This window comes from Cydia amplana, chromosome 25 (genome assembly GCF_948474715.1).
Source record: "Cydia amplana chromosome 25, ilCydAmpl1.1, whole genome shotgun sequence".
NCBI lineage: Eukaryota > Metazoa > Arthropoda > Insecta > Lepidoptera > Tortricidae > Cydia > Cydia amplana.
In genome coordinates this window covers 1,237,384-1,260,325 of record NC_086093.1, presented here as the reverse complement: position 1 = coordinate 1,260,325, position 22,942 = coordinate 1,237,384, and the positions used below count along the sequence as shown (strand labels likewise).

The window sequence follows — 22,942 nt, the reverse complement described above, 5'->3', positions numbered from 1 at the left end:
ACTCGGTTAACGGTTTATGCGGCTAACCCCGGGTTAGTGGGATGGTGCAAGTGGCGCTTAGAGTTTTTGTTTGCCGCTACATCTATTGTCAACTAGCAGAACTTATAATGTCCGCTAAATAAAAATTAAATAAAAATAAAAAAAGCCTTTTATTTCTTGCATCCATTTTTTTTTAATAATGTCCGCTACTTGACGTTATATGTCGACTACGAAATAACTCGTGTTTTGGTAAGAAAACTGATGTATGGAGTTACCACTCTTTCTTTACTTATATTTCTTTATGCCTGTATATTCGAATTAATCGTGAAACTCATCCAAATCTAGACTCTGATGCTGTCTCTTAACGTGATTCCTCAAATTAACATTCTGCGTAAAGGCCGCCCCACACAGCGTGCATCTAAACTTTTTCTCGGCACCATGCGACTGCATATGAACTTTCAAGCCTCTAAGTCTCGGATAACTCTTCCCACAATACTCACACCTATAGTTCCTTTCCCCAGTATGCGTTGCCATATGCTCTTTAAGCCTTGAGGGTAGGTAGAATCTTTTATCGCACAAATCGCATTGGTGTTTAAATATTTTTAAATGCGACCGCCTATTATGTTCCCGAAGCGATTTTCTACTGTCGTATGCTCTATCGCAATGTTCGCAAGGAAAAAGCCTCTCTTCGCCATGCACCTCGATCATATGACGATACCTTAAAGTGTAAGAAAATAACACAGCATCGCATTTAACACACTGGTACGCCGGTTCCTTTTTATGTGTCCGCGCTTCGTGTAAATACCTACTGTGTTTTGATTTAAAGTTCTTCCCGCAATCTTTACATGGGAAATTTTCGTCGATTCTCTGGTGTGTTTTTTGGTGTAATACCAACATGCGCTCTTCGAAGTAATGCGCGCCGCAAACGTCGCAAATACACGTGCCGAAGTGTTCAGCCATGTGCTTTCTTAGGGCGTGGAAGAATCCGAAAGACTGATCACATTCTAGACAAGTTAGGTTAGTTAAAGTTAGTTTGTAAGTTAGGAAATCGCTAGGGTTGGGGTGGAATGTCGTTCCGTGTGCGTTGTTGAGGTGATCTTTGAAACTGTCAAGGGTGTTAATTTTGACAGGGCAGAGGCGACAGTCTATGCGGTGGACGTCGATTTGGGGGAGCTTTTTGACAGCTGTCACGATGTCTTTGTAGGCGGATGGGTCGTGGGTTAGAGTGTGCTCGCGTAGCTTGTCAGGGTCCGTGAAAACCTGGAAAAAAATGCTTTAATTATACAAAGTGCCAAAAGGTAATCATAGTTACTTGTTTTACAAGGGGGTAAAGTTGTTGTTTAACCGCTTATGCTAATATTGATACCCGAGCAAGTGAGATATTCCAAAATTGGACCACGAGCGTTGCGAGTGGTCGATCAATGGAAACTTGAGCGTTGTGAGGGTTTCAAAGCACGAGGGTTAAACAAAATTTTCCCCCGAGTGAAACACAAAACTTTTCACCACACCAACCCGAAAATAATTACTGTAAGATATCTAACAAAATCAAATCCGAATGAATGTTATTAAATATTTATCATTTAAAAGTCAATTCTAGCAGCAAACATAAAAAAAACCAACCAAAATTTGCATTTGATTATTTTGCCTCACATGTGAACAAAATGCAACTTTGCTATCAGTTTTTGAACAATCTAGAGAGCCTTTATCAGTTGGTGTGGTGAAAAATAAATTTCGCGATAGACCCGTCCATAAATGTGAGTTAACACTTTCAGTGCCAAGCGGCCCCTTCCCAATACAAAATGAACCCACTCAGCGGGTTTTTGGCAGTGAATGTGTTAATATGTGTTCAAAACGCGAAAGTTTTAGCTATTAGACATGTACCTGTCGGCAGTAGACACAGTAGTAGTCGCTGAACGACGTGTCGAACGGGCACGCGTACGAGCTCTCCACTAGCGTCACACACTCTCTGTACGCCTTGTAGTCCGCGTCCACCACTCGCCTCTCCACCGCCGGTTGGATTAGATATGTACCTGTCGGCAGTAGACACAGTAGTAGTCGCTGAACGACGTGTCGAACGGGCACGCGTACGAGCTCTCCACTAGCGTCACACACTCTCTGTACGCCTTGTAGTCCGCGTCCACCACTCGCCTCTCCACCGCCGGTTGGATTAGATATGTACCTGTCGGCAGTAGACACAGTAGTAGTCGCTGAACGACGTGTCGAACGGGCACGCGTACGAGCTCTCCACTAGCGTCACACACTCTCTGTACGCCTTGTAGTCCGCGTCCACCACTCGCCTCTCCACCGCCGGTTGGATTAGATATGTACCTGTCGGCAGTAGACACAGTAGTAGTCGCTGAACGACGTGTCGAACGGGCACGCGTACGAGCTCTCCACTAGCGTCACACACTCTCTGTACGCCTTGTAGTCCGCGTCCACCACTCGCCTCTCCACCGCCGGTTGGATTAGATATGTACCTGTCGGCAGTAGACACAGTAGTAGTCGCTGAACGACGTGTCGAACGGGCACGCGTACGAGCTCTCCACTAGCGTCACACACTCTCTGTACGCCTTGTAGTCCGCGTCCACCACTCGCCTCTCCACCGCCGGTTGGATTAGATATGTACCTGTCGGCAGTAGACACAGTAGTAGTCGCTGAACGACGTGTCGAACGGGCACGCGTACGAGCTCTCCACTAGCGTCACACACTCTCTGTACGCCTTGTAGTCCGCGTCCACCACTCGCCTCTCCACCGCCGGTTGGATTAGATATGTACCTGTCGGCAGTAGACACAGTAGTAGTCGCTGAACGACGTGTCGAACGGGCACGCGTACGAGCTCTCCACTAGCGTCACACACTCTCTGTACGCCTTGTAGTCCGCGTCCACCACTCGCCTCTCCACCGCCGGTTGGATTAGATATGTACCTGTCGGCAGTAGACACAGTAGTAGTCGCTGAACGACGTGTCGAACGGGCACGCGTACGAGCTCTCCACTAGCGTCACACACTCTCTGTACGCCTTGTAGTCCGCGTCCACCACTCGCCTCTCCACCGCCGGTTGGATTAGATATGTACCTGTCGGCAGTAGACACAGTAGTAGTCGCTGAACGACGTGTCGAACGGGCACGCGTACGAGCTCTCCACTAGCGTCACACACTCTCTGTACGCCTTGTAGTCCGCGTCCACCACTCGCCTCTCCACCGCCGGTTGGATTAGATATGTACCTGTCGGCAGTAGACACAGTAGTAGTCGCTGAACGACGTGTCGAACGGGCACGCGTACGAGCTCTCCACTAGCGTCACACACTCTCTGTACGCCTTGTAGTCCGCGTCCACCACTCGCCTCTCCACCGCCGGTTGGATTAGATATGTACCTGTCGGCAGTAGACACAGTAGTAGTCGCTGAACGACGTGTCGAACGGGCACGCGTACGAGCTCTCCACTAGCGTCACACACTCTCTGTACGCCTTGTAGTCCGCGTCCACCACTCGCCTCTCCACCGCCGGTTGGATTAGATATGTACCTGTCGGCAGTAGACACAGTAGTAGTCGCTGAACGACGTGTCGAACGGGCACGCGTACGAGCTCTCCACTAGCGTCACACACTCTCTGTACGCCTTGTAGTCCGCGTCCACCACTCGCCTCTCCACCGCCGGTTGGATTAGATATGTACCTGTCGGCAGTAGACACAGTAGTAGTCGCTGAACGACGTGTCGAACGGGCACGCGTACGAGCTCTCCACTAGCGTCACACACTCTCTGTACGCCTTGTAGTCCGCGTCCACCACTCGCCTCTCCACCGCCGGTTGGATTAGATATGTACCTGTCGGCAGTAGACACAGTAGTAGTCGCTGAACGACGTGTCGAACGGGCACGCGTACGAGCTCTCCACTAGCGTCACACACTCTCTGTACGCCTTGTAGTCCGCGTCCACCACTCGCCTCTCCACCGCCGGTTGGATTAGATATGTACCTGTCGGCAGTAGACACAGTAGTAGTCGCTGAACGACGTGTCGAACGGGCACGCGTACGAGCTCTCCACTAGCGTCACACACTCTCTGTACGCCTTGTAGTCCGCGTCCACCACTCGCCTCTCCACCGCCGGTTGGATTAGATATGTACCTGTCGGCAGTAGACACAGTAGTAGTCGCTGAACGACGTGTCGAACGGGCACGCGTACGAGCTCTCCACTAGCGTCACACACTCTCTGTACGCCTTGTAGTCCGCGTCCACCACTCGCCTCTCCACCGCCGGTTGGATTAGATATGTACCTGTCGGCAGTAGACACAGTAGTAGTCGCTGAACGACGTGTCGAACGGGCACGCGTACGAGCTCTCCACTAGCGTCACACACTCTCTGTACGCCTTGTAGTCCGCGTCCACCACTCGCCTCTCCACCGCCGGTTGGATTAGATATGTACCTGTCGGCAGTAGACACAGTAGTAGTCGCTGAACGACGTGTCGAACGGGCACGCGTACGAGCTCTCCACTAGCGTCACACACTCTCTGTACGCCTTGTAGTCCGCGTCCACCACTCGCCTCTCCACCGCCGGTTGGATTAGATATGTACCTGTCGGCAGTAGACACAGTAGTAGTCGCTGAACGACGTGTCGAACGGGCACGCGTACGAGCTCTCCACTAGCGTCACACACTCTCTGTACGCCTTGTAGTCCGCGTCCACCACTCGCCTCTCCACCGCCGGTTGGATTAGATATGTACCTGTCGGCAGTAGACACAGTAGTAGTCGCTGAACGACGTGTCGAACGGGCACGCGTACGAGCTCTCCACTAGCGTCACACACTCTCTGTACGCCTTGTAGTCCGCGTCCACCACTCGCCTCTCCACCGCCGGTTGGATTAGATATGTACCTGTCGGCAGTAGACACAGTAGTAGTCGCTGAACGACGTGTCGAACGGGCACGCGTACGAGCTCTCCACTAGCGTCACACACTCTCTGTACGCCTTGTAGTCCGCGTCCACCACTCGCCTCTCCACCGCCGGTTGGATTAGATATGTACCTGTCGGCAGTAGACACAGTAGTAGTCGCTGAACGACGTGTCGAACGGGCACGCGTACGAGCTCTCCACTAGCGTCACACACTCTCTGTACGCCTTGTAGTCCGCGTCCACCACTCGCCTCTCCACCGCCGGTTGGATTAGATATGTACCTGTCGGCAGTAGACACAGTAGTAGTCGCTGAACGACGTGTCGAACGGGCACGCGTACGAGCTCTCCACTAGCGTCACACACTCTCTGTACGCCTTGTAGTCCGCGTCCACCACTCGCCTCTCCACCGCCGGTTGGATTAGATATGTACCTGTCGGCAGTAGACACAGTAGTAGTCGCTGAACGACGTGTCGAACGGGCACGCGTACGAGCTCTCCACTAGCGTCACACACTCTCTGTACGCCTTGTAGTCCGCGTCCACCACTCGCCTCTCCACCGCCGGTTGGATTAGATATGTACCTGTCGGCAGTAGACACAGTAGTAGTCGCTGAACGACGTGTCGAACGGGCACGCGTACGAGCTCTCCACTAGCGTCACACACTCTCTGTACGCCTTGTAGTCCGCGTCCACCACTCGCCTCTCCACCGCCGGTTGGATTAGATATGTACCTGTCGGCAGTAGACACAGTAGTAGTCGCTGAACGACGTGTCGAACGGGCACGCGTACGAGCTCTCCACTAGCGTCACACACTCTCTGTACGCCTTGTAGTCCGCGTCCACCACTCGCCTCTCCACCGCCGGTTGGATTAGATATGTACCTGTCGGCAGTAGACACAGTAGTAGTCGCTGAACGACGTGTCGAACGGGCACGCGTACGAGCTCTCCACTAGCGTCACACACTCTCTGTACGCCTTGTAGTCCGCGTCCACCACTCGCCTCTCCACCGCCGGTTGGATTAGATATGTACCTGTCGGCAGTAGACACAGTAGTAGTCGCTGAACGACGTGTCGAACGGGCACGCGTACGAGCTCTCCACTAGCGTCACACACTCTCTGTACGCCTTGTAGTCCGCGTCCACCACTCGCCTCTCCACCGCCGGTTGGATTAGATATGTACCTGTCGGCAGTAGACACAGTAGTAGTCGCTGAACGACGTGTCGAACGGGCACGCGTACGAGCTCTCCACTAGCGTCACACACTCTCTGTACGCCTTGTAGTCCGCGTCCACCACTCGCCTCTCCACCGCCGGTTGGATTAGATATGTACCTGTCGGCAGTAGACACAGTAGTAGTCGCTGAACGACGTGTCGAACGGGCACGCGTACGAGCTCTCCACTAGCGTCACACACTCTCTGTACGCCTTGTAGTCCGCGTCCACCACTCGCCTCTCCACCGCCGGTTGGATTAGATATGTACCTGTCGGCAGTAGACACAGTAGTAGTCGCTGAACGACGTGTCGAACGGGCACGCGTACGAGCTCTCCACTAGCGTCACACACTCTCTGTACGCCTTGTAGTCCGCGTCCACCACTCGCCTCTCCACCGCCGGTTGGATTAGATATGTACCTGTCGGCAGTAGACACAGTAGTAGTCGCTGAACGACGTGTCGAACGGGCACGCGTACGAGCTCTCCACTAGCGTCACACACTCTCTGTACGCCTTGTAGTCCGCGTCCACCACTCGCCTCTCCACCGCCGGTTGGATTAGATATGTACCTGTCGGCAGTAGACACAGTAGTAGTCGCTGAACGACGTGTCGAACGGGCACGCGTACGAGCTCTCCACTAGCGTCACACACTCTCTGTACGCCTTGTAGTCCGCGTCCACCACTCGCCTCTCCACCGCCGGTTGGATTAGATATGTACCTGTCGGCAGTAGACACAGTAGTAGTCGCTGAACGACGTGTCGAACGGGCACGCGTACGAGCTCTCCACTAGCGTCACACACTCTCTGTACGCCTTGTAGTCCGCGTCCACCACTCGCCTCTCCACCGCCGGTTGGATTAGATATGTACCTGTCGGCAGTAGACACAGTAGTAGTCGCTGAACGACGTGTCGAACGGGCACGCGTACGAGCTCTCCACTAGCGTCACACACTCTCTGTACGCCTTGTAGTCCGCGTCCACCACTCGCCTCTCCACCGCCGGTTGGATTAGATATGTACCTGTCGGCAGTAGACACAGTAGTAGTCGCTGAACGACGTGTCGAACGGGCACGCGTACGAGCTCTCCACTAGCGTCACACACTCTCTGTACGCCTTGTAGTCCGCGTCCACCACTCGCCTCTCCACCGCCGGTTGGATTAGATATGTACCTGTCGGCAGTAGACACAGTAGTAGTCGCTGAACGACGTGTCGAACGGGCACGCGTACGAGCTCTCCACTAGCGTCACACACTCTCTGTACGCCTTGTAGTCCGCGTCCACCACTCGCCTCTCCACCGCCGGTTGGATTAGATATGTACCTGTCGGCAGTAGACACAGTAGTAGTCGCTGAACGACGTGTCGAACGGGCACGCGTACGAGCTCTCCACTAGCGTCACACACTCTCTGTACGCCTTGTAGTCCGCGTCCACCACTCGCCTCTCCACCGCCGGTTGGATTAGATATGTACCTGTCGGCAGTAGACACAGTAGTAGTCGCTGAACGACGTGTCGAACGGGCACGCGTACGAGCTCTCCACTAGCGTCACACACTCTCTGTACGCCTTGTAGTCCGCGTCCACCACTCGCCTCTCCACCGCCGGTTGGATTAGATATGTACCTGTCGGCAGTAGACACAGTAGTAGTCGCTGAACGACGTGTCGAACGGGCACGCGTACGAGCTCTCCACTAGCGTCACACACTCTCTGTACGCCTTGTAGTCCGCGTCCACCACTCGCCTCTCCACCGCCGGTTGGATTAGATATGTACCTGTCGGCAGTAGACACAGTAGTAGTCGCTGAACGACGTGTCGAACGGGCACGCGTACGAGCTCTCCACTAGCGTCACACACTCTCTGTACGCCTTGTAGTCCGCGTCCACCACTCGCCTCTCCACCGCCGGTTGGATTAGATATGTACCTGTCGGCAGTAGACACAGTAGTAGTCGCTGAACGACGTGTCGAACGGGCACGCGTACGAGCTCTCCACTAGCGTCACACACTCTCTGTACGCCTTGTAGTCCGCGTCCACCACTCGCCTCTCCACCGCCGGTTGGATTAGATATGTACCTGTCGGCAGTAGACACAGTAGTAGTCGCTGAACGACGTGTCGAACGGGCACGCGTACGAGCTCTCCACTAGCGTCACACACTCTCTGTACGCCTTGTAGTCCGCGTCCACCACTCGCCTCTCCACCGCCGGTTGGATTAGATATGTACCTGTCGGCAGTAGACACAGTAGTAGTCGCTGAACGACGTGTCGAACGGGCACGCGTACGAGCTCTCCACTAGCGTCACACACTCTCTGTACGCCTTGTAGTCCGCGTCCACCACTCGCCTCTCCACCGCCGGTTGGATTAGATATGTACCTGTCGGCAGTAGACACAGTAGTAGTCGCTGAACGACGTGTCGAACGGGCACGCGTACGAGCTCTCCACTAGCGTCACACACTCTCTGTACGCCTTGTAGTCCGCGTCCACCACTCGCCTCTCCACCGCCGGTTGGATTAGATATGTACCTGTCGGCAGTAGACACAGTAGTAGTCGCTGAACGACGTGTCGAACGGGCACGCGTACGAGCTCTCCACTAGCGTCACACACTCTCTGTACGCCTTGTAGTCCGCGTCCACCACTCGCCTCTCCACCGCCGGTTGGATTAGATATGTACCTGTCGGCAGTAGACACAGTAGTAGTCGCTGAACGACGTGTCGAACGGGCACGCGTACGAGCTCTCCACTAGCGTCACACACTCTCTGTACGCCTTGTAGTCCGCGTCCACCACTCGCCTCTCCACCGCCGGTTGGATTAGATATGTACCTGTCGGCAGTAGACACAGTAGTAGTCGCTGAACGACGTGTCGAACGGGCACGCGTACGAGCTCTCCACTAGCGTCACACACTCTCTGTACGCCTTGTAGTCCGCGTCCACCACTCGCCTCTCCACCGCCGGTTGGATTAGATATGTACCTGTCGGCAGTAGACACAGTAGTAGTCGCTGAACGACGTGTCGAACGGGCACGCGTACGAGCTCTCCACTAGCGTCACACACTCTCTGTACGCCTTGTAGTCCGCGTCCACCACTCGCCTCTCCACCGCCGGTTGGATTAGATATGTACCTGTCGGCAGTAGACACAGTAGTAGTCGCTGAACGACGTGTCGAACGGGCACGCGTACGAGCTCTCCACTAGCGTCACACACTCTCTGTACGCCTTGTAGTCCGCGTCCACCACTCGCCTCTCCACCGCCGGTTGGATTAGATATGTACCTGTCGGCAGTAGACACAGTAGTAGTCGCTGAACGACGTGTCGAACGGGCACGCGTACGAGCTCTCCACTAGCGTCACACACTCTCTGTACGCCTTGTAGTCCGCGTCCACCACTCGCCTCTCCACCGCCGGTTGGATTAGATATGTACCTGTCGGCAGTAGACACAGTAGTAGTCGCTGAACGACGTGTCGAACGGGCACGCGTACGAGCTCTCCACTAGCGTCACACACTCTCTGTACGCCTTGTAGTCCGCGTCCACCACTCGCCTCTCCACCGCCGGTTGGATTAGATATGTACCTGTCGGCAGTAGACACAGTAGTAGTCGCTGAACGACGTGTCGAACGGGCACGCGTACGAGCTCTCCACTAGCGTCACACACTCTCTGTACGCCTTGTAGTCCGCGTCCACCACTCGCCTCTCCACCGCCGGTTGGATTAGATATGTACCTGTCGGCAGTAGACACAGTAGTAGTCGCTGAACGACGTGTCGAACGGGCACGCGTACGAGCTCTCCACTAGCGTCACACACTCTCTGTACGCCTTGTAGTCCGCGTCCACCACTCGCCTCTCCACCGCCGGTTGGATTAGATATGTACCTGTCGGCAGTAGACACAGTAGTAGTCGCTGAACGACGTGTCGAACGGGCACGCGTACGAGCTCTCCACTAGCGTCACACACTCTCTGTACGCCTTGTAGTCCGCGTCCACCACTCGCCTCTCCACCGCCGGTTGGATTAGATATGTACCTGTCGGCAGTAGACACAGTAGTAGTCGCTGAACGACGTGTCGAACGGGCACGCGTACGAGCTCTCCACTAGCGTCACACACTCTCTGTACGCCTTGTAGTCCGCGTCCACCACTCGCCTCTCCACCGCCGGTTGGATTAGATATGTACCTGTCGGCAGTAGACACAGTAGTAGTCGCTGAACGACGTGTCGAACGGGCACGCGTACGAGCTCTCCACTAGCGTCACACACTCTCTGTACGCCTTGTAGTCCGCGTCCACCACTCGCCTCTCCACCGCCGGTTGGATTAGATATGTACCTGTCGGCAGTAGACACAGTAGTAGTCGCTGAACGACGTGTCGAACGGGCACGCGTACGAGCTCTCCACTAGCGTCACACACTCTCTGTACGCCTTGTAGTCCGCGTCCACCACTCGCCTCTCCACCGCCGGTTGGATTAGATATGTACCTGTCGGCAGTAGACACAGTAGTAGTCGCTGAACGACGTGTCGAACGGGCACGCGTACGAGCTCTCCACTAGCGTCACACACTCTCTGTACGCCTTGTAGTCCGCGTCCACCACTCGCCTCTCCACCGCCGGTTGGATTAGATATGTACCTGTCGGCAGTAGACACAGTAGTAGTCGCTGAACGACGTGTCGAACGGGCACGCGTACGAGCTCTCCACTAGCGTCACACACTCTCTGTACGCCTTGTAGTCCGCGTCCACCACTCGCCTCTCCACCGCCGGTTGGATTAGATATGTACCTGTCGGCAGTAGACACAGTAGTAGTCGCTGAACGACGTGTCGAACGGGCACGCGTACGAGCTCTCCACTAGCGTCACACACTCTCTGTACGCCTTGTAGTCCGCGTCCACCACTCGCCTCTCCACCGCCGGTTGGATTAGATATGTACCTGTCGGCAGTAGACACAGTAGTAGTCGCTGAACGACGTGTCGAACGGGCACGCGTACGAGCTCTCCACTAGCGTCACACACTCTCTGTACGCCTTGTAGTCCGCGTCCACCACTCGCCTCTCCACCGCCGGTTGGATTAGATATGTACCTGTCGGCAGTAGACACAGTAGTAGTCGCTGAACGACGTGTCGAACGGGCACGCGTACGAGCTCTCCACTAGCGTCACACACTCTCTGTACGCCTTGTAGTCCGCGTCCACCACTCGCCTCTCCACCGCCGGTTGGATTAGATATGTACCTGTCGGCAGTAGACACAGTAGTAGTCGCTGAACGACGTGTCGAACGGGCACGCGTACGAGCTCTCCACTAGCGTCACACACTCTCTGTACGCCTTGTAGTCCGCGTCCACCACTCGCCTCTCCACCGCCGGTTGGATTAGATATGTACCTGTCGGCAGTAGACACAGTAGTAGTCGCTGAACGACGTGTCGAACGGGCACGCGTACGAGCTCTCCACTAGCGTCACACACTCTCTGTACGCCTTGTAGTCCGCGTCCACCACTCGCCTCTCCACCGCCGGTTGGATTAGATATGTACCTGTCGGCAGTAGACACAGTAGTAGTCGCTGAACGACGTGTCGAACGGGCACGCGTACGAGCTCTCCACTAGCGTCACACACTCTCTGTACGCCTTGTAGTCCGCGTCCACCACTCGCCTCTCCACCGCCGGTTGGATTAGATATGTACCTGTCGGCAGTAGACACAGTAGTAGTCGCTGAACGACGTGTCGAACGGGCACGCGTACGAGCTCTCCACTAGCGTCACACACTCTCTGTACGCCTTGTAGTCCGCGTCCACCACTCGCCTCTTCACCGCCGGTTGCATTTCTGCAATAACACATTTTGATGATAATAAGTTTATGGCAAAAAAATTATTTTTGGTACAAGCTTTTATCGCTGACTGTACTTTTTTTCCACAGACAACTAATACGTGCTAATACTCATTGAGACAATTTTAAAACCCCCAAACACAATTAGGTTACGTTGTTTCACAGAGTTCCTACGGCCACCTCCTGTCTCCATCATCAGATCAGCTCGATGGTACCATAATATTGCATTGTCACCCGACTTACACACGTATGCAAATTTTCAGCTTCATCGGAAACCGGGAAGTGGGTCAAATTTAACTTGCAAGATTTGATTACAGACTGACAGACAACGGGACAGGTGAAAGTAAATAAAAACTTGTAATAAAAATGCAGTAATGGTCCCTAAAAACAGTTTATTTGCTAAAAATTAAAAGGTACCGCATTATGTACAGTCAGCAGCAGAAGTTGCTAAGCGGCCGAGGTGTTCAAAATTACCGTACGCTCTTATTCTCTTAACAATAAAGTCACGTCGCGTCAAGATCATTTTAAACACCTCGCCCGCTTAGCATCTATTGCTGCTGAATGTACCATCACGCTCTGCGATGCATGGTTACGTCATTTATTGGTCCTAGCTAAATTGGTTGTTCAATACTTACGCTATAGAATTACCAATTTAGCAAGAACCCTAATTGGCTTAACAATCCCGTGTGGTGACTGTACAGCGAGCTGCAAAGTATAGTACAGTCACCTGCAATAATATGTTACACAACGAAGGCCGCAAAAATATGTGACGTCTCACGTGTTGTTGGAGTGCGCCCGGAACACGGACTTGAGAAAAAGATTGTTTGGTAGTTTGGGCTCCATGCACAATGGACAGATCAATTGGCAGAGCCTTTATCTGACAAAACAATCAGTGTATACCACTTTATTGATCTCTCCCTTGAGTAGGGAACTATGTAAGCACCCATGAGGCTGACATGTTCACCTAGAGTGTTCAAAGCCTCAATAAAAATTAGATTAAAAAAAAAAAAATATGTGACGCGCTCTTATTGCGCTACAAATAAGATCGTGTCAGATATTTTTGCGGCCTTCGTTGTGTAACATATTATTGCAGGTGACTGTACAAACAAAAGCGCGCAAAGGCGCGCTGTACGAATCGTCGATGATCCCAAACTCACAAGCGGTATTGAACCTTTAAGTCTGAGGAGAGACCTTGCCTCCTTATGTGTGTTCTACCGCTTGTACAATGGGCTGTGCTCTGAAGAATTGTTTGACATGATGCCAACGGCAGCTTTCTATCACCGCACCGCTCGCAGGCAGGGTGTTCATCCACACACCCTAGAACCTAAATGGTCGCGTACTGTGCGGTGTAAGAGGAATTTCCTCCCGCGGACGCTCCGGCTGTGGAATGAGCTCCCTTCCGAGGTTTTCCCGAGGGTCTACGGTATGGGGTTCTTCAAAAAAGGAGTGTACAGGTTTTTATAAGGTCGGCAACGCGCATGTAACACCTCTGGAGTTGCAGGCGTCCATAGGCTACGGTGACTGCTTACCATCAGGCGGCCCGTATGCTTGTTTGCCACCTATGTGGTATAAAAAAAAAACAGCAACGCTCTTAGGGGGCCCACTGATTAACAGTCCACCGGACGATATCGGCCTGTCAGTTAGAACAAAAAGTTGACAGTTCCGAACAACTGACAGGCCGATACCGTCCGGCGGACATGGTAATCAGTGGCGCCCCTTTAAGCTTTTCGACGCCGTGTCAAACACAAAAGCCGTCACTCAGACCACGTCATTGAAGTGTCAAAACTGAAGTTGAACTTTATGTATATGCACGTAGGTCGATGTTGCTCTGTGGTCTGTGACCGATTAATCCGTCTTCTGCGTTGGACCTACGGTGCGCATATATCGGTTATTGGCGTACAAAAGGTTAACTGTCCATCGGTAAACCTTATGGCTTTTGTGTGCCTTCTTATCCTTAATATCTGGGAGACCGAGCTTTGCTCGGAAAACATATAAAATCTCAAAAATTAGCGTTTTCCCAGAGATAAGACCTAGCTAGATCGATTTTTCGCCTCCGAAAACCTGCTCTCCCCGCTTCACTTTCACCTTCTTATCCTTATTACAGCAAGTTAACGTGATATTTACCGATCTCCTCCAATCTCCTCAGCCTCTCCCCAGTCCTCCTCATCTTCTCCAAGAGCTCGCGTTTGCCGCGCTGCTCTCACCGCTTCACTTTCACCTTCTTATCCTTATTACAGCAAGTTAACGTGATATTTACCGATCTTCTCCAATCTCCTCAGCCTCTCCCCAGTCCTCCTCATCTTCTCCATGAGCTCGCGCTTGCCGCGCTGCTCTCGCCGCTTCACTTTCACCTTCTTATCCTTATTACAGCAAGTTAACGTTATATTTACCGATCTTCTCCAGTCTCCTCAGCCTCTCCCCAGTCCTCCTCATCTTCTCCATGAGCTCGAGCTTGCCGCGCTGCTCTCGCCGCTTCACTTTCACCTTCTTATCCTTATTACAGCAAGTTAACGTTATATTTACCGATCTTCTCCAGTCTCCTCAGCCTCTCCCCAGTCCTCCTCATCTTCTCCATGAGCTCGAGCTTGCCGCGCTGCTCTCGCCGCTTCACTTTCACCTTCTTATCCTTATTACAGCAAGTTAATGTGATATTTACCCATCTTCTCCAATCTCCTCAGCCTCTCCCCAGTCCTCCTCATCCTCTCCATGAGCTCGCGCTTGCCGCGCTGCTCTCGCCGCTTCACTTTCACCTTCTTATCCTTATTACAGCAAGTTAACGTTATATTTACCGATCTTCGCCAGTCTCCTCAGCCTCTCCCCAGTCCTCCTCATCCTCTCCATGAGCTCGCGCTTGCCGCGCTGCTCTCGCCGCTTCACTTTCCCCTTCTTATCCTTATTACAGCAAGTTAACGTTATATTTACCGATCTTCGCCAATCTCCTCAGCCTCTCCCCAGTCCTCCTCATCTTCTCCATGAGCTCGAGCTTGCCGCGCTGCTCTCGCCGCTTCACTTTCACCTTCTTATCCTTATTACAGCAAGTTAATGTGATATTTACCCATCTTCTCCAATCTCCTCAGCCTCTCCCCAGTCCTCCTCATCCTCTCCATGAGCTCGCGCTTGCCGCGCTGCTCTCGCCGCTTCACTTTCACCTTCTTATCCTTATTACAGCAAGTTAACGTTATATTTACCGATCTTCGCCAGTCTCCTCAGCCTCTCCCCAGTCCTCCTCATCCTCTCCATGAGCTCGCGCTTGCCGCGCTGCTCTCGCCGCTTCACTTTCCCCTTCTTATCCTTATTACAGCAAGTTAACGTTATATTTACCGATCTTCGCCAATCTCCTCAGCCTCTCCCCAGTCCTCCTCATCTTCTCCATGAGCTCGCGCTTGCCGCGCTGCTCTCGCCGCTTCACTTTCACCTTCTTATCCTTATTACAGCAAGTTAACGTGATATTTACCGATCTTCTCCAATCTCCTCAGCCTCTCCCCAGTCCTCCTCATCTTCTCCATGAGCTCGCGCTTGCCGCGCTGCTCTCGCCGCTTCACTTTCACCTTCTTATCCTTATTACAGCAAGTTAACGTGATATTTACCGATCTTCTCCAATCTCCTCAGCCTCTCCCCAGTCCTCCTCATCTTCTCCATGAGCTCGCGCTTGCCGCGCTGCTCTCGCCGCTTCACTTTCACCTTCTTATCCTTATTACAGCAAATTAACGTTATATTTACCGATCTTCGCCAGTCTCCTCAGCCTCTCCCCAGTCCTCCTCATCTTCTCCATGAGCTCGCGCTTGCCGCGCTGCTCTCGCCGCTTCACTTTCACCTTCTTATCCTTATTACAGCAAATTAACGTTATATTTACCGATCTTCGCCAGTCTCCTCAGCCTCTCCCCAGTCCTCCTCATCTTCTCCATGAGCTCGCGCTTGCCGCGCTGCTCTCGCCGCTTCACTTTCACCTTCTTATCCTTATTACAGCAAGTTAACGTTATATTTACCGATCTTCGCCAGTCTCCTCAGCCTCTCCCCAGTCCTCCTCATCCTCTCCATGAGCTCGCGCTTGCCGCGCTGCTCTCGCCGCTTCACTTTCCCCTTCTTATCCTTATTACAGCAAGTTAACGTTATATTTACCGATCTTCGCCAATCTCCTCAGCCTCTCCCCAGTCCTCCTCATCTTCTCCATGAGCTCGAGCTTGCCGCGCTGCTCTCGCCGCTTCACTTTCACCTTCTTATCCTTATTACAGCAAGTTAATGTGATATTTACCCATCTTCTCCAATCTCCTCAGCCTCTCCCCAGTCCTCCTCATCCTCTCCATGAGCTCGCGCTTGCCGCGCTGCTCTCGCCGCTTCACTTTCACCTTCTTATCCTTATTACAGCAAGTTAACGTTATATTTACCGATCTTCGCCAGTCTCCTCAGCCTCTCCCCAGTCCTCCTCATCCTCTCCATGAGCTCGCGCTTGCCGCGCTGCTCTCGCCGCTTCACTTTCCCCTTCTTATCCTTATTACAGCAAGTTAACGTTATATTTACCGATCTTCGCCAATCTCCTCAGCCTCTCCCCAGTCCTCCTCATCTTCTCCATGAGCTCGCGCTTGCCGCGCTGCTCTCGCCGCTTCACTTTCACCTTCTTATCCTTATTACAGCAAGTTAACGTGATATTTACCGATCTTCTCCAATCTCCTCAGCCTCTCCCCAGTCCTCCTCATCTTCTCCATGAGCTCGCGCTTGCCGCGCTGCTCTCGCCGCTTCACTTTCACCTTCTTATCCTTATTACAGCAAGTTAACGTGATATTTACCGATCTTCTCCAATCTCCTCAGCCTCTCCCCAGTCCTCCTCATCTTCTCCATGAGCTCGCGCTTGCCGCGCTGCTCTCGCCGCTTCACTTTCACCTTCTTATCCTTATTACAGCAAATTAACGTTATATTTACCGATCTTCGCCAGTCTCCTCAGCCTCTCCCCAGTCCTCCTCATCTTCTCCATGAGCTCGCGCTTGCCGCGCTGCTCTCGCCGCTTCACTTTCTTCTTTTCCTTCTTCAGTGATTTCTTTGGCTTCGCCACTGTGACGTCTACATCTGGAAAAAATATGGGGCATTATCTATGGAAAGGGACCTTTTTGTCGATGGCGCTTACGCCCCACAGCGTCGCGCGGCATTGTATTTATTTATATCGGAGCATCGTTAATAATGGCGTAAGCGCCATCGACAATAAGGTCCCTTGTCATAGATAACGTCACATATGCATTTGTACGGGGATAGCCCGTGGAATGGTTCGGGGTGTAAGAAAAAAAGTACATAGTGTCATTTTATGGAACTTGCTAACTATGTAAACAAACCGCCATATTGAAATTGTCTCTGAATGATGAATTTACTAGTGACTTTTGTTTACATAGTTAACAAGAATATAACAAGAAAGTTTTCATACCGTCACCAACACCATCATCCACATAGTGGGGGTCCATGACATCATCCGGGGCCTCGGGTACCACGGGTACCTCCCCGGGCCTCTCTAGCTTCAGTCCGGGCTCCTGCTTCACCTCCGGAAGACCTGGAACGAGGCAATATTTTCAAAATTGGAGTAACATCATGTTTTAGTACATTGGAGTACAATTTTATGGTGACATACATAGGCACTTAATGGCCTTAACAAAGAAGTTTTACAGTACACATGGTGCCACTTTACCGCTCTAGTGCGGTAACTAGCACAATACGTGCCTATGTTGAAAATTTAAAGAGCCATATGTACTGTAAAACGTTGTACAATACACGTGCGAAAAGGTAATTCGCAACTCGTGTCGATTTAAAACACTCCCTTTGGTCGTATTTCAATTTATCACCACATATTGCGAATTTATTATTATTCCTTTATTTATCTTTCCTCTTACGTTAGGTTATTTATAATATGAATATAAAAGTAAAATATAAAAACACTTACAAAACAATAAAAAATACATATAAACACATCATAAAAAACCTAACCTAGAATGCCGCCGGCAGCGGGGCAGGGCCCAAGCTACCGGTGGTCAGGGCCGCAGAGAGAGGAACCGGCGGACTATCCGCGCCGTGTCCAAGATCACCGCCTTCTGCATCTGGCCCTTGATCCAACCACCTAGCGAGAGTCTCTCAAGATGTTGGTCGAGACTCTTCGCTATTAGACCGTTCGCTGAAACAACTATCGGGACAATGATCGTCGAATCAACATCCCACATGGCGGTTATCTCGTGAGCCAAGTCTAGGTACTTACTGGACTTGTCCTTCTCGGCTTTCACGAGATTCTCATCATGGGGGATGGTAATGTCAACGAGCACGGCCCGGCGTTGCGCTCGATCTATTATCACAATATCAGGCTTATTGGCTACAATAGTCCTGTCAGTGATAATAGATCGATCCCAATAGAGCGTGGCACGACCATTCTCAAGAACTGGCGCAGGTGAATACTTGTAGTACGGTACTTCGCGGTCCACAAGGCCGTATAGAAGAGCAAGCTGTTGGTGAATAATCCTGGCTACGAGATTATGTCTGTGCAAGTACTCGCCGTTAGCAAGATGAGAACAACCGGAAATGATATGCCTGAGTGACTCTCCGGGACGGCGGCATGCCCGACAAATGTCGACCGTACCGTCCTTCAGGATATATTTCCGATAGTTGTTCGTCATCATTACTTCGTCCGCAATTGCACAGGCAAAACCCTCGGTTTCTCCGAAGAGGTCCCCGAATCGTAGCCAGTTCACCGACGCGAGCAGGTCCACATCGGGTCCCGTGAGGGCCTTGTAGAACCGCCCGTGTAGCACCTTACTCTCCCATGCCGCCTTGCGATCCGCAGTACTTAGTACCACAGGTTTGCGCCAGTTCTCGTTTGCCAAGGAGAGCGGCGTGAGGTTCCTGTCTACTGCCACCACATCACGATGCATCCCACACTCGTTGTTAAGGAAATAATTCCTGAGATTGTACACCTCGCGGTTGTGGAGATCCTTGGCGTTTAGGAAGCCTCGGCCTCCACATTTCCGTGGGATGTACAATCTCATAACTGACGAGCGTGGGTGTAGCATCCGATGTGCGGTGAGCAGTGACCGGACCCTCCGATCCAGGGCATCCAGCTCGGTCTGAGTCCACCTTAGTATGCCAAAGGAGTATGTGAGTAGGGGCATTACCCAGGCGTTGAAGGCGCGCACTTTGTTGCCTCCTGACAAAAGACTGTTAAGAACTTTTGTGAGCCGACTGAAAAAGCGCTCCTTCACCGACCGTCTAATACCCTCGTCCTCAATACCCAACGACTGTGACATACCAAGGTATTTATAGGTTTCTGATTCAGAGATAGATCTGAAAGACATTGTTTCAGAAGGTTGTAAATTTGTTGAATTTACAACCCTCCCCCGCTGTGCATGCATAACCGCACATTTATCGACACCAAACTCCATGTTGATGGCACTACTGAAGACTTCGGTGGTTTTCAGTAGCTCCTTCAAGTCTTGGTTATTTGGTGCAAATAATTTGAGGTCATCCATGTATAGAAGACATTATTATTATTATTATTATTATATAATTATAGGCGAGCAGCTATTGAGCTGATGAGCCTATGTCACACAGTGTCCAGTGTTATATAGTTCAAATTTATATATAATATATAATTTCTTACTTTTCGCACTTGTATCGTAATGTACTATTGTAAGCTTGCTTAACCTTTTTTGTGCTGATATATTTGAAAGTACTAAAAACAGGTAGCAACATTTAGCTATACCATTGTCTCCGTGCACATGTATGCTAGCCTGAAGCAGTGTCTCCTCGCAGCGCAGCACCTGCCCGCGGAACGCACTGGCGTCCCGCAGTCTCAGCACGCAGGTGGCACAGATCAGGCGCTCCAGCTCGGAGCCATCAAGGTGTGAAAGCTGGAATTATTGTGACAGATTCATTATGACATCAACTTTGACTTTATTTGCAAAATATTTAGAGATTAACAATCAACAATATAGGCCTATACCCGACAGGGGTCCTTAATATAGTAAAATAAACAACAATATTATTAGAAAACTTTTATTATGCAAACTATTTAAGGAAAAATAAAAGGCTTAAATAAACAATCAACAATGGTTAAATTAAACAATAATGAGTCAGAGACAACTGGGGAGAGCCGGCTGTTACATCGCTCAACGCATCAGTCTGGCAGGTCAGCAGGGTAACGCAGCCAGCATCTTCGGGACCTTGCCACAGCATGTTCGGGCCTTTTTTAGATTTAATTAGTTTTAGTTGTAATTTTAAGTTGCCCCTCACAAAATTGTCACAAAATGACTAATCCTTTTCCTTCAGTAATGATAAATAACAAATAAAAAGATAGAAATACAATTATGCTTGGGGCAATTTAAACATAAAATAAAACAATATATTTTGCCAACACACTCATTCATATGGTCTGTAAAATATTCTTAAACAATATTAAATAGCTAAAGATTATATTCGCAATTATCGCGAACTATTTCAGCTTCTAGCTACGTTAACGTGGCGTAAACTTCAGGCGTACATAGTTTGTCTGTCGAAATGTGTTTCTAATTAAAATTGATTTTTACTGACAAGTGTGAATTTAATACCAAATACATCATCTGAATTAACCTGAGAAGTTTACTTAGTTTATAAAAGCAAGAAAAGAAGGACCTACCATTAAACCAAAGCAATCCACGAACATATCTGAGTACACTTCTTTCTTTCCTTGCCATTCGTATTCGTGGTTCAACAGGCGACATTTCTTCAGCGCGCCGCAACAACGGCACAGGCCCGGGTCGAAAACCGGGCCTTTACGGCTTGTAGCACTCATTTGTGTGGATTTCAGCAAGTTTCAGTTAATTTTTCGGAATTACAAAGATTTTTTTTCAGTATTGTATTGACGTTTCAACCTATTTGCTTTTTGCTTGTCGGCGTTTTGTTATTGCATAATAGCAAAAGACTACTAAATTATAAATCGCACAGTGCAATGGTTTAAATTAATTTATATAAAATTCCTTTAAAGTATTTTAAAGCAATTTAAATAGCTATTCAATGTACAAATGCAAAAATAAATAAGCAATTAAACAAATGTACAAAATGTTGTGGTCTGTGGTCCTCTTGTTGTCATTTGCGTATTTTGGCTATTCAACAGCAGATGGCGTTAAAAGTTGCGTTTAAAGATTTTTCCTGTTACGTATCGCAAATCGAAAGTGCACAAAAATCTAAATAGTATTTATCAGATCTTTTCATTGTTCGAAATTTTATCAAGATAAGCGAGTTTTATTATCAATTTAATATATCTCTATTTAGATAAAAATATAGCGTGTATGATATTTTTTAGCATCAACATTGGCTGGCAAGAGGCAAGGCATCGTTAATTCGTTACTGTTTTTTTTTTTTGGCGGGAACTCAAACAAGGAACTTTGAAATTTTTCGCTCCAAGTTTTAAAATTCTTGAATAATTGTGTAAATAAGTTAAATTTGTATATATTAGTGTTGATTCTGTACATAACTTTTCTGCAGATAGTTTTTAGCAATGACTGGTAACGGGGGGGGCGGGGATAACCCGCCCACCTCTCACAAGCGCTCCAAAGGCGGTGGCGATGGTCTCCAGGACGATGGCGGCGGCGGTGAGCGGTCTAATGAACAATACTTACCGTATTTTAAACCTAATTATAAAAGACTATTTCCGGAAAACTCGTTAACAACTGAGTTTAAAAGTGTTTGTGGAACACATTGACTCCAAGGACAGGCTAGGGAATAAAAGCCCTATTTATTTAAACCATATATTTACTACTGGCATAAAAGGTGTGACGGCAATTCAGAGAGTAAATGCAAATAAAATTGCAGTATCTTTTAAACAGCATAACACGGCAAATAACTTTCTAAACAACTCTGCGTTTTTAGAACAACACAAAATGAAGGCATACATAAGCGCAACGCAAATTGAGAAGATTGGCATTATAAGATTTGTTCCAGCTAACATTTCAAACAAAGATCTATACAGTAAACTAAGCTCCGTTTACGAAATTATATCTGTACGACGCTTCACAAAGAAAGTAGGACAAGATCGCGTTCCACTGCAAACAGTCAGCATAACATTCTTATCCAATGTATTACCAGACAATGTGCAATATGATCTATTTTCCTATAGAGTATTCGATTATATTCCACCACTTCAACAATGTTTCAAATGTTTCAAGTTTAACCACTCTGCTAGAGTGTGCAATGGCAAGCAAAGATGTTCTATATGTTCAGGTGAACACTTTTACAAAGAATGTACCAATCCAAATGAGATCTCCTGCGTTAATTGCAGTGGTCCTCATCTGGCTATATCAAAAGAATGTCTAATTAAGATTAAAAAACTATTAGAAAAGAAAAACAAGATTACTTATGCAAGCCTAGCACAAACTAAAACACACACTGACAATGAATATCCATCCTTGCCATTGACAAAACACCAAAACAAGCCATTGCCAAAACCTGTAAATAAAAATGTAAATAATGTAAATAAAAATGTAAATAACAAACCTGCATCACAGGTTGTAAATCAGGTTCAGCCTATGGACCTCAAAGCCCAGATCCTCGGTGATAAAAATGTACTAATGGCCCTGGTACAGACACTGATCGAGCTGGGCAACAATCCTGATCCGGTGCCGATCACCACGGCATCCATAAAAGATAGGCTTATTAAAAATTTGTCTTCATAATGGACTTAAGTCCCTCTGGAGATTCTCAGTTACGTATTGCGCAGTTTAATATTCAAAGTGCCAATAGTAAAAAGCCTTTATTAATTAAATTTTTGAAAGATAAAAACATTGATATATGTTTACTCAATGAAACTTGGTTTAAAGAACATCACAATTTTAAAATTCCTGGTTATAATCTTCACTACAGACTGTCTAAAAATCCTCACAATGGTGTTGCAATTTTAATTAAACCATACTTGAAATACAATACTTTAAATACAACCTTTTATGAGGACATACAAACTATAGCTGTTTCTGTATCTACCGAACGCGGTAACCTAACTGTTCTATGCGTCTACTGTCCTCCCTCTAATGGTCACATTAGATTGAAGAGGCTGCGCAATGCTATCAGAGACCTCCCTAAACCTATCTTTATTGGCGGAGATTTTAACGCTCA

The 22,942-nt window shown here is 49.6% G+C and overlaps 1 protein-coding gene across 1 annotated transcript; it reads right to left on the bottom strand.

Annotated features, from left to right (window-relative positions):
- Positions 1-284: 284 nt before the first annotated feature.
- On the bottom strand, positions 285-20,672 carry LOC134659863 (zinc finger protein 208-like). The gene is made up of 16 exons (XM_063515572.1): positions 20,472-20,672; positions 19,560-19,707; positions 17,247-17,369; positions 16,743-16,897; positions 16,477-16,590; positions 16,211-16,324; positions 15,812-15,925; positions 15,546-15,659; positions 15,280-15,393; positions 15,014-15,127; positions 14,615-14,728; positions 14,349-14,462; positions 14,094-14,196; positions 11,712-11,834; positions 1,895-2,009; positions 285-1,252 (listed from the first exon to the last, which is right to left on the bottom strand). Exons 1-16 carry the CDS (start codon positions 20,625-20,627, stop codon positions 298-300), a joined length of 2,790 nt encoding a protein of 929 aa, XP_063371642.1. The 5' UTR covers positions 20,628-20,672; the 3' UTR covers positions 285-297.
- Positions 20,673-22,942: the final 2,270 nt, after the last annotated feature.

Bases quoted from the DNA above. Each gene is read 5' to 3' on its own strand.
- LOC134659863 (XM_063515572.1), bottom strand. From the start codon at position 20,627: ATGAGTGCTACAAGCCGTAAAGGCCCGGTTTTCGACCCGGGCCTGTGC. The intron at 15,926-16,210 runs GTTAACTTGCTG...TGCTGTAATAAG, and splicing joins CGAAGATCGGTAAATATAAC to GATAAGAAGGGGAAAGTGAA. The intron at 11,835-14,093 runs GTAAATATCACG...GTGTTATTGCAG, and splicing joins GAGGAGATTGGAGAAGATCG to AAATGCAACCGGCGGTGAAG.